The sequence below is a fragment of the Nansenia antarctica genome (assembly GCF_963989245.1).
Source record: "Nansenia antarctica genome assembly, chromosome: 5".
Lineage (NCBI taxonomy): Eukaryota > Metazoa > Chordata > Actinopteri > Argentiniformes > Microstomatidae > Nansenia > Nansenia antarctica.
The window spans coordinates 74,706,512-74,718,028 of NC_137690.1; the positions used below are offsets into that span (position 1 = coordinate 74,706,512).

The 11,517-nt window shown below is 42.1% G+C and overlaps 1 protein-coding gene across 1 annotated transcript; it reads right to left on the minus strand.

The window, feature by feature from the left end:
* Positions 1-6,671: 6,671 nt before the first annotated feature.
* Positions 6,672-7,655, minus strand: LOC308157116 (forkhead box protein B1-like; the record flags this gene model as incomplete). Its single annotated transcript, XM_080530600.1, has 1 exon — positions 6,672-7,655. The coding sequence occupies one exon, from the start codon at positions 7,653-7,655 to the stop codon at positions 6,672-6,674; it is 984 nt and encodes a 327-aa protein (XP_080386726.1).
* Between the last annotated feature and the right edge of the window lie 3,862 nt (positions 7,656-11,517).

Below are 11,517 nucleotides of genomic sequence, written 5' to 3' on the forward strand. Positions count from 1 at the left end.
CGACTAAATGTTACCTCAGAAAAAGTCCAGGTACAAACCTGTTAGTTGTCTTGTCACTCCGCATCGCAGCATTCGTCAGCAGTTTGACAACAGACAGAGGGTCTGCTGTAATTGTGTTGACAGGAGTGAGTAACAGACCAGAAGCGGAAGGCCAGACGACGCCTACAGATGACCCGTCAGCGGTTATCTTGTTGGGCTAATACTGGAGCAGCCTCCCACTGGCCTAATTTGTTTCGCAGTCCCATGCAGCCTGGCAGCATGAATCAAATGTTGACATTGTAATTTTCATGCATACATGGGTGTTTGGCTGAGCTGTGGTCCCACACCTGCCTGCCGCTGATTCACAATGCAGGAAGAAAAAACGTGTTGTGGTCTGTTTTTAAAGGGGCAATGCGGGATTAAAACAAACAACAAAATGGTCACAAAACGGACACTTCTTTTGGGAAATAGCTGATGGACGGGGCTTACCATTTCTCTCAAATTCATAGATGGAGCTTATGAATGCAAAGAACTTCAACTGACCATCCGTGGATGGGAAATTATAGTTTAACTTCAAACCATGTTTTCGAAGCTAAACAGTGTTTGTTTACAAGTAAAAACAAGCTGAAAGACACTTGAACTAAGCTCTCCAGGCGTTCATAAGTTCTATGCTCAAGAATCAATGCATAGATCATCCATTTAAAGTCCAACAATGACTGTCAACTGTCGCCTAGCCCCCCAATCCCAGAGTGCCCCCCTTTCAGAGGTCTCTCAGAGAACAGGTAGCAGACCCACTCGAGACTCTCTGTAGAACCATGTCTGTGTCCTCCGTGTTGATTGGTCCTGTAGGTGAGGGCTGTAGTGAAGCCCAGAGGAGATCTGCCTCAGCTCATTCTCTCATTAACACTCCGGATATTGATGAGCAGGGGACGAGGAGACTGTTGGTTTATACGATGAGTTACGGCCCTTATTTATTTTGGAAGAGAACCTGCCTCGCGTCCAAAGTAAATATATTATACGAAAAACAAAACACCAACGATAAACATTGCAAGTAATTGCCTGATGTAGGAATTTGACATTTTGGCTCTTGCAACTCGTGGGATATAAAATGTGAATAATATAGTTCAAGAGACGTCGTAAATCAGAAAATAATTCATTACGAGTCGTGATGGATCACTGACACAAAGTTGAGGGGGGGAAAGGAGAAGGAGAAGGAGAAGGAGAAGCCCCTGGAAATATCCACTAATGTCTGACAAAACACTTCTAAGAAGATACATTTTCCGCTTTTTTTCTCAACATGAAAGACATGTTTAGCTACCGCCCTCCCCTCCTTCTTTTAAGTCAAGAAAGTGGTGCGCAGTTAGTTCCCCCCCCCCCACCCCTCTTCCATCTCGGACCGGCCCGTTCCCTCCACACCCCCCCCCCCCCCCCTCTTCCATCTCGGACAGGCCCGTTCCCTCCACCCCTCCACCTACCCCCCCCCCCCGTTCCCTCCACCCCTCCACCTACCCCGCCCCGAGATTTACGATCATATAAATATCTCCACGTCTGCACGCCGGCGCGCTGCAGTACGTTGTTCCAAGGGCTTTTACTAATAGGTCTGCTTTCATACCCTCTAATAAATACTCTCACACTATCACAAACAGAAAAATAAATAAGCCCTTTTATTTGGCTCTCCCCCTGAAAGCTTGAATCTAGACAAAGTCCCAAGAGGTGGTTCGTTCCCTGCAGTATGACATTATAGCGTCACTATATTATAGAAGGTCCTATCCCATCCCACCCACTCCATCCTTAACAGGTTAAACTGAGTTCATTATTCAGGCCACTGCCCTCATGCATTAAGCGGTGCATAAATTAAGCATACTAATTACCTCGGATGGACCACCCCTTTAATGAATTATTTTAATTAAGCCCTCAACAGTGTGGTTTGGTAGAGGATGGCTATATTTCACACAGGGTCGTAGTTAACCTTGGTCTGACTGGATGGATCCGAGCTGAAGCAACAAGGACGTTTAATACACCGATTACACAACACAGCTTACAGTGCAAATAACCGGACACTACTTCATTCGGACTAAAAGCTTGTCATATAGGGTCATACGTGTCCTGTCTGCCAGTGGTGTAGTCTAGTTGTTTCTAGTGGGTATACTGTGATTTTTCCCTCCCAGCCTCATATTGTTCATTTCGGAACGCCATAAGAATACATCTGCGCTCCCTGTCTAACGTTATATATATATATATATATATATATATATATATATATATATATAAATTACATGTTATAAGGCTGATCTGTGCATGATAGTGCTGCATTTTGACATATTTCATGTCGCATCCCTCCCCCCGTTGATGGTATATGATGCTATAGTCAGTCCCAATGGTCCAAAAGTCAAGTGCTTCGTAACACAGACGGGGTGAATGTTATGAATGAAAGTGTGAAAGTTCTGTCACAAAACGCTGTTACGTATCCTCACACATTTTTAAGTGGGTATATGGAAATCCTTGGCCTTTAGATTCAGATTCAAGATTCAAGATTCAAGTGGGTATAGGGCGTAGTCCTGCGTATCACCTAGACTACACCACTGCTGTCTGCCTATACATGCATATGCATGTCCATGATGCCAGCTCTCATATGACAGTAACAGCAGAGAATATCTCGAAAGGAAGGAAGGGAGTAACTTAGTAACTTAGTCCAGTCTTGTCAGGAACTACAGCGCATTGGCTAATGTGGCCACCTTCCATTTTACGGTTCAGATCGTACTGAGGCCTATGGACGTGTTAAGTGTTAGGACCAATGTATTGTAAAGCTTTTCTTTTCAGAAGTGAAGTAAAAAATAAGTTGTGAAAATGCAGTACTTCCTTAACTCTTTTTCTTCCCCGTTATATACCTCTAGTTCTATACCCCTTCAGAAACCCATGAATATCTCAGGGGGCATTATGACGCCATGCACCTGTTTCATGTACTGTCTGGTTTGAGCCTTAGAATGTCTGGTTTAAACCTTAGAATGTCTGGTTTAAATCTTAGAATGTCTGGTTTAAACCTTAGAATGTCTGGTTTAAACCTTAGAATGTCTGGTTTGAACCTTAGAATGTCTGGTTTGAACCTAAGAATGTTTGGTTTGAACCGTAGAATGTCTGGTTTAAACCTTAGAATGTCTGGTTTGAATCTTAGAATGTCTGGTTTGAACCTTAGAATGTCTGGTTTGAACCTTAGAATGTCTGGTTTGAATCTTAGAATGTCTGGTTTAAACCTTAGAATGTCTGGTTTAAACCTTAGAATGTCTGGTTTAAATCTTAGAATGTCTGGTTTAAACCTTAGAATGTCTGGTTTGAATCTTAGAATGTCTGGTTTAAACCTTAGAATGTCTGGTTTAAACCTTAGAATGTCTGGTTTAAATCTTAGAATGTCTGGTTTAAACCTTAGAATGTCTGGTTTAAATCTTAGAATGTCTGGTTTAAACCTTAGAATGTCTGGTTTGAACCTTAGAATGTCTGGTTTGAATCTTAGAATGTCTGGTTTAAACCTTAGAATGTCTGGTTTGAATCTTAGAATGTCTGGTTTAAACCTTAGAATGTCTGGTTTAAATCTTAGAATGTCTGGTTTAAATCTTAGAATGTCTGGTTTAAACCTTAGAATGTCTGGTTTAAATCTTAGAATGTCTGGTTTAAACCTTAGAATGTCTGGTTTAAATCTTAGAATGTCTGGTTTAAACCTTAGAATGTCTGGTTTAAACCTTAGAATGTCTGGTTTAAACCTTAGAATGTCTGGTTTGAACCTTAGAATGTCTGGTTTGAACATTAGAATGTCTGGTTTAAACCTTATAATGTCTGGTTTAAACCTTAGAATGTCTGGTTTGAACCTTAGAATGTCTGGTTTGAACATTAGAATGTCTGGTTTAAATCTTAGAATGTCTGGTTTAAATCTTAGAATGTCTGGTTTAAACCATAGAATGTCTGGTTTAAATCTTAGAATGTCTGGTTTAAACCTTAGAATGTCTGGTTTAAATAATTCTAGAATTTCAGGTCAACGTCCAAATCGACATGTGTTTCATGTAGTGCGTTTAATGAATGAAACACGACCAACATGTCCAGATAGGCCAAGCTGTCTGTCTGACTGGGAGAATGTCAAGGGGATCAAACCTGTTGATACCAGATGATTGGATTGAACATTTTCTATTTAAAAAATGCAGTTTATATGACAAAAACTGTAGCCTATGGCTCTGATTCAAGGCCAATCTATTCACTGCTGTTCCTTGTTTGATTTGGTTATTAACTGTAGCCTATCAATATGACATTTCTCATGTCCCCGGTGTCTTGTAATAGGGCTAATGTGAGGATAAAAAGTGTTTTTTTAATGTTTTACGTATAGGCTACCTAAAAAGAGGTAAAAGATGGTCGCGATGACTAGGCCTGTAGCCTATTTCAAAACCCTTGATTATTTATTTTATTTGTTTCCTTTAACACATGAACAACCTTCATTTCGTCATCGACACATTTGAGCCACAATTGAGAATGTCGCCTTCATGAACTGCTTGTATATTTTGGCACTGATGTCTAAAACCGTCCAGTGTTGAGCAAACAGACAGGACCGGGAGGGGAACAGGGGGAGGGGAACATTTACATTCCAAAGAGGTTTTCAGAACTCGTTTCCAAGTCGCCCCGTCAGCAATGTGTTTGTGAAAATCTGTCTTTTTGTCCCCATTGAAAAAAGGCTAAATCTACACCGGTGGCCCAGGCGAAGTTGTCTATTCTCTGCGTGAATGAAGTGAATGAAGTGGGCTGTGACCGTTTATTTGATCTACTCGGCCGCATACACACAGTGATGAATCTCAGCGTTTCTGGATGGGTTTAGATTAGATATGAACAGCAACACATATATAGCAAACAATATTAAAAAGATAATCATTATCTCAAAGGAAATGAATTCAGTTAAAGTAAACATGGATTTGCAAATGCAAACATTCTAATGTCTGGTTAATTTATATATATTGCTCTAAAAACGATACATTTAATCTCTAAAATAAGCATGTTAGTATGTATGGTTTATTTATCTATTAGTATAGGCTAGTTGTGAAAATCTGTATTTTACATGAGAGATCTGTAAATAGTCTATAGACTACATTATGAATATGCTTGAATCAAATCTGAAATAGAAAAATGGGTCAGTCTATAATATGCATTTGTGTAACGCAATTCCACGTCTAACTTCTAAATTCGAGACTCTGCGAAATTCACAATCAACAGAAAATATTCAATCAGCCTGTTGAATCGAGATCATACAAGACTTTATATGACCACTATTATTATGTCTTTATATAAACGACTAGAGGCTAAGGGAATTCCTCGATCCATCCTGATTGTGTGTGTGTGTGTGTGTGTGTGTGTGTGTGTGTGTGTGTGTGTGTGTGTGTGTGTGTGTGTGTGTGTGTGTGTGTGTGTGTGCTTGTGTGTGTGTGCTTGTGTGTGTGTGTGCTCATATCCTGAACTGAATATCACCTAAAAAATAGTGTTAAGAATACATCATCCATTTAAAACGTCATATGTTTATGACAGTTTGTTTATGACAATAATGGGAAAATGTTTTGATAACCGATCATCATTTATTGCAGACACAACGCACACTTATAAAAGCACGCATGCTTGCAGCAAATACAACACAACGTTTGGAAATAGCATGCGTTTTTATCTATACAGAGAACGTACAAATATACAGCCTTTTTACACGATCACCACAGTTTTTTTTTTTTTTTTTTTTTTGCATCAAACGATCCACAGAGCAACAGGTCTGAAACGACAGAGTCCAGAACATCTAACTAAAAAGTGCATTTTACACATGTCAATATATTCTTGCATTTATTCAACTATTTAAGATGTTTTGAATAGAGACAATTAACACTGCCGCCTATAACCTTAAATATACGTTTTCAAGTTTTGTCTTCTGAAATGATGTCCTTTGCTTATGTTCAATTAGCCTTAAAACATGAGAAAAGGCTATTTGGTAGGCTATAGCAAATGTGCAATGCGGTATAAATGGGAGAATTATATCGGCCAAGTTCGTTTAAAAAAATGTGACTTTATTGTTCTCTTGTATTCACAATATATTCACTATTAGCCAATATAACACAATGCTGATTTAACTATTATTTTTGATTATGTGATTTGTTTTCGTGCATCAACAGAGGACATCGTGGTAATAGATGCCATGTCATTAATAATCATAATATGGTTTTTAGAAGTAATTTAATTAAGCAATAATTACTCGTCTGCAATGATTGTAAAACAATGGAAAAATCTCTGCATGTTTGAGAGGATTTGACATCGTTTGAAACCTTTTGGAGGTTTTGCATTCAAGGCCCTATACGCAAGAATATAGAGAGAGAACAAGTGATTTAGTGCTTTTGAATGTAGTAACACTTAAACACTAAAGTTGAATCTTGACGCCTGAAACAGAAACGATGTGATGTGTGAAGGCTAATGCGCGTCGTAAACAGACACAGCTCCATCGCCACAACAATTCTCAAGTAACATCAAAGTAGCGACACCGATCAACCACAATACGCAAACTGTCTCTCTTGCCTTTATGATTTCGCTCTTGGTTGTCATGGGTGAACAAATGAAATAATGCTTTGGAATTTGTAGTCTTTTTTAAATAAGTTTATATCGGCCCGTATAGTTCCCACGGAGCCCTCGGATCAGTGCACCGCCACCACGGAGTGCAGCGCTAAGGAGGCCGGGTTAGGGAACGCGTCGCTGGGCGTAGCGGGGCTGCTTTGGCTGGTGGCTGATGTCTGCGGGGACGTGGGGCTCAGGGACTGCGGTGAGTTCACCAGGAACGCTGGCATGTGCGCCGGCAGCACTGACAGACACGACATGGAGGCGGGGGTGGGCTTGATTGGCACGGGGATGGCCGGTAAAGTTTGTCCACCACCGTGTCCACATATCGACTTGAGGCCGGGCATTCCGTACGCAGAGTAATCACTGGCCATGGAGATGGGCGCCACCGTGTCATGCATGACCCCGGTGCTGTACATGTGCGGCCAGGCCGAGGTCAGCTGGTGGCTGTGCAGCGGGTAGCCGGCGGACATGGACTGCATGGTGGAGAACGCCAGGCCGCCCGGCATCTTATTGTACTCCCTGGCGATGATGTTCTCGATGGCGAACGGGTGTTTGAACGTCGACGGCTGGGAGACTCCCAGGTGGTTGTAGCCCCCCGACATGGGCGGGAGGTGGGTCCCCCCCGTGGCGGCATGCAAGGCGCTCAGCCGGAGCTTGGCTTGTTGCTGGAGGTAGTGGGCAGCCTCGGACGGTTTGCTGGGCGCCAGGTGGTCCTGCGATGACATCAGCAGCTTGAAGCGTTTGCGCCGCCGGAGGAAACTGCCGTTCTCGAACATGTCCCCGCAGCGGGGGTGCAGAGCCCAGAAGCTGCCTTTGCCCGGCTGGTCGGGTCGCCGCGGGATCTTGATAAAACAATCGTTGAAGGACAGATTGTGCCTCAGGGAGTTCTGCCACCGCTGGGTGTTCTCTCTGTAGTAAGGGAAGCGGTCCATGATGAACTTATAGATCTCGCTGAGCGGAAGCATCTTCTCCGGGCAGCCCTGGATGGCCATGGCGGTGAGAGAGATGTAGGAGTACGGGGGTTTCTGGTCGCTGTAGGTGTTCCTCCCCGGTCGAGGCATTTCTGCACTGCAACTTAAACAAAAAAACGATGCGTAAAGGTGCGTCTTATGCAGTTGTCCTTATGGATAACGGCTGGGAAATATTCACATATGTCCAAAATGCATTGAAAGTAGCACTCCAGTTCTTCAAAACAACATTACAAAAAATAACATCTGAATAAAACGACGCGGCGCGCATTGTCCAGAGAACACACTGTAAAAAGCTGCAACTCCAGTGCGTAAAAAGTTAGACGACAGAAAGTTCACTGTGCCACGCACCGACTCACGGTGCTCTCTGAGGGTGTGCGTCTTGCGTTCGGCGCTCGTGGGGCTGCGAGTTCTTAAAAAACCGGTTCTACGGAAAAAACAATCTCTTCGTTTCTCTCCGCTGATCGCCTGGTCATATTTAGCCAAGCTGCAATCCAGCAATGGGGTTTTTCTCCCCGCGACGAGCTGAATGGAGCCGGTGGTCCCTATAGCCCCCCGTGTGACGAGATGAGCTAAGTAGCTGCTTTACCAGTCCTTCCTCCACCCGTCTGGTGGTTTAATGTGGTGACATGAGCAGAAAAGACCCCCGCCGAGTCGCTTCATTAATGTGCCACTTCTTTAGCTATCACGGCAATCGCCCTGGGAGGGAGGGGACTCCGAGAAAAGGCATAATCTGGTTTCATTTACACCTATTTACATGGACACCTTGAGCCAATAGAAATCATTTCCATTTGAAGATATGGAGCAGAGGGGTGAGAAGGCATGCACGGAGACCCCTGGATCTGAAGTGTGATGGAACTCGGGACGGCGCGTGAAGGTATGCGGTGCACGGTGACCCTGTGTGGCCATCGCAGGGGGGCTTGGTCCACCATTTGCATTTACAAATAGAGCTACTAAAGCCAATGCGATGTTTTGGCAGGGCAAATCACTTGGCAATGGCTCGCTATTTGCTCTGTCTTAGTAGGTTTTTGTTATTTGTTGACTTGTCATGCATGACGTATGTCTTTTAGAGCGACAGCAGCTATTGTTTAATTAAGTTGAATTGCCTCGAATCGGTGTCGTCTTTTACTGGTAAGTAACATCGTTAAATAGGTGATTTAATGCTTTTGTTACGCTAATAATTTTTGTTACGCTAATAATAAGCTACGTTCTCGACAAATTAGGTAGGATACTTACTCACTGTTTATTCCTCTTTGGGATACAATGGATATTTGTGTGTTTTCTCTTAGTGTATTCAAATGTGTTGTTTAATATACTCTCCTTAATACATGCTACTGACTTCTCTTTTTCACTCCAACACAGCTTTTTAAAAATTGGTCCTTTTCTCTTAATAGCCTTTTTTTTGTCTCTCTTTTTATTTTTATTTTTTTATTTTAGTAGAAAAGAACATCTAACCCATTCTGATATGCTGCAACAGTAAAATTAAAGAAAAAAGTAGGATTTATAATATATAATAATATCCACATTTTGGATACATTATTAACTCGTTCTCGTCTTAAGTTATATTGTTCCATGCAAGTACAAAAAAGATCAAATGAATAACGCCCCAAAAAGTGGTTATTATATACAAGTTATATAAAAGTTATTAATAATCCGACTACCACAAACTTGTCCGCGTAAGAATCGAAAACGAAACCAATATTTAGGTTACGTTACTGACGCACACAAGACAATAGCAATGAAGTGAATCCAACCTCCAAGATATGTCAAACTCTGTGGTCGCAACAATGACACAGAAACTGAATAAAATACCAATAAGTCAATTATGTGAGTGTGAAAACCTTTCTTATTCAGATCAATAGGCATTATTATTCTCTCAATAGCTGCACCCCCGCCACCTCTCTGCTTGGGACGCAAGGAGAGGGACACACACACACACACACACACACACACACACACACACACACACACACACACACACACACACACACACACACACACACACACACACACACACACCAGTGCAGTGAATCATTTATTCGGAAAGGCAAAAGATGCGCGCATACGAGCGTGCGTGTGAAGAGGATAACAGAAGTATTAATGCTTTAGGATAAACGGCCGTCGTGTGTTTATGTTGCAGTGATGACGGGTGTGGAGGGTATTGACAAGCTGCACGCATGCAACAATTATAATAATTCTATGACGTACGAACAGTCTCGTGCAATTCTAAATACGTTAGTCTATTTGTATTATCATCATAATGACGATATTACATTCTTAAATATATATTTTTTATTACTATAGTTATTATCACGTCATGTTATAACACCATTATTATTATTAATAATAATAATATTAATAAGAACAGCAAAAATAATAATTATTATTATTATCATCAAGAATAATAACAAGAATATGAATATCATTATTATTATATTACACAAATATGAGTACAAATGTCTACTCAAGTTGTCTTATAAAGTTACAAATTACACTAGCCATTACACTAGCTTATGTAAAAATGCTTCCAGCCTTATAGAACATTCTTAAACGTCAATATTGCCAATCCACTGTTGCATTTAACATTAAACATTTCTTATCAACTCGTCATTTAACCTTTACATTTTGTGCGCGCGGTTTTTCACTGAACTTCTCCTTAATCATCTGTTACGCAACGAGGAGCTACACATCTGTACGTCTGTTTGTACATCTGTACATCTGTACATCTGTACATCTGTCGAGTAGTTTCCCGACCCCAAAGCTGCGGAGGTAGAAACTCCACCACAGACCCCCGAGTCTCAGCGGATTACCCTCGCGCCTTTCTCCCCGCCGCTCCAAGACGTTCTGTTTAATGCGCAGTAGATCAGCTGTATAATGTGAGCCCTGTTTGGTCATTTGTACAAGCAGGACAAAGGTTGGCCTAAGCCAAATTGCATTGCACTTGTGAACCGGGCCCCGGTCTGAAGTAGCTTTTGCAGCGGGGGGACTGAGGACAATTTTGTGCGTGTCTTATAAAAGGAAGGAGCACAAAGGCGCTCTCCACGGCGGCTCCGAGTGGAGTAGTGAGGCGTGCCATTCCCAGGGCGACGGGGACAAAAGGCCCGGGTCAGGGGGGTGAACGGGACCCCCTAACAGCCCCCCTCACACGCCTGCCCTCCACCGCGGCACCGACACACAAAAGAAAACAAATGTCGCACCCCGCAAAAAAGAATCGCTAACCCCGATCCCCGGAGTAACAAATGATAGCTGAATATCGTTGTCAGAAAAGATTGCTTAGTAAAATGTAAATTGGCATCCATATTATGCAGTAACATGAACTGTCACAAAAGACAAGTCCATATTATAGGCTGCTCTCTCTCTCTCTCTGGCAACGGCTTAAACACGCCACTGCGAAATGCGTCGGAGTAGCTATCGCTTTTAAATGTTCTTAGGCCATATTCACATTTGTTTGTTTTGTTTTTTTAAGCATTAAACATTAAAGCATTAAACATGTTACGGTGTGTTAAAATATGTCCCACTGACGGAGGAAAGCAACATGTGTTTGTTTCGTTCTGGTGCCTTAAGAGTCTAAGGATTTAATCGCGTTTGGGCGAGTTTAGCGATGTCAAGACAACAGCAAAGTTTCAATTGGATTTCCAATTTATAAATAAATGAGCGCGCTGAGACACTTAAACAGGCTCATTCATTCAGAACGATGTAACAACCTATCGGTGAATTTGCTGGAAGGAAAGCTGAGAGTAAAAACCCGCGGTTTTAATTGTGAACAGCATTCACCCACAACATATAGTATAGAGGCTATATATCACTGCCAGACAGAACAGAGACCAACAGCACAAGGCCTTTTCACCTACAGGCCTACAGACCTCAGCTCACATCCATGGTTTGCGGTCTCAAACCCGACTTTGTCATGTCATGTCAGCCTGCATGAAGTGTTCGCTGGTGCCTTTCTCTGCTG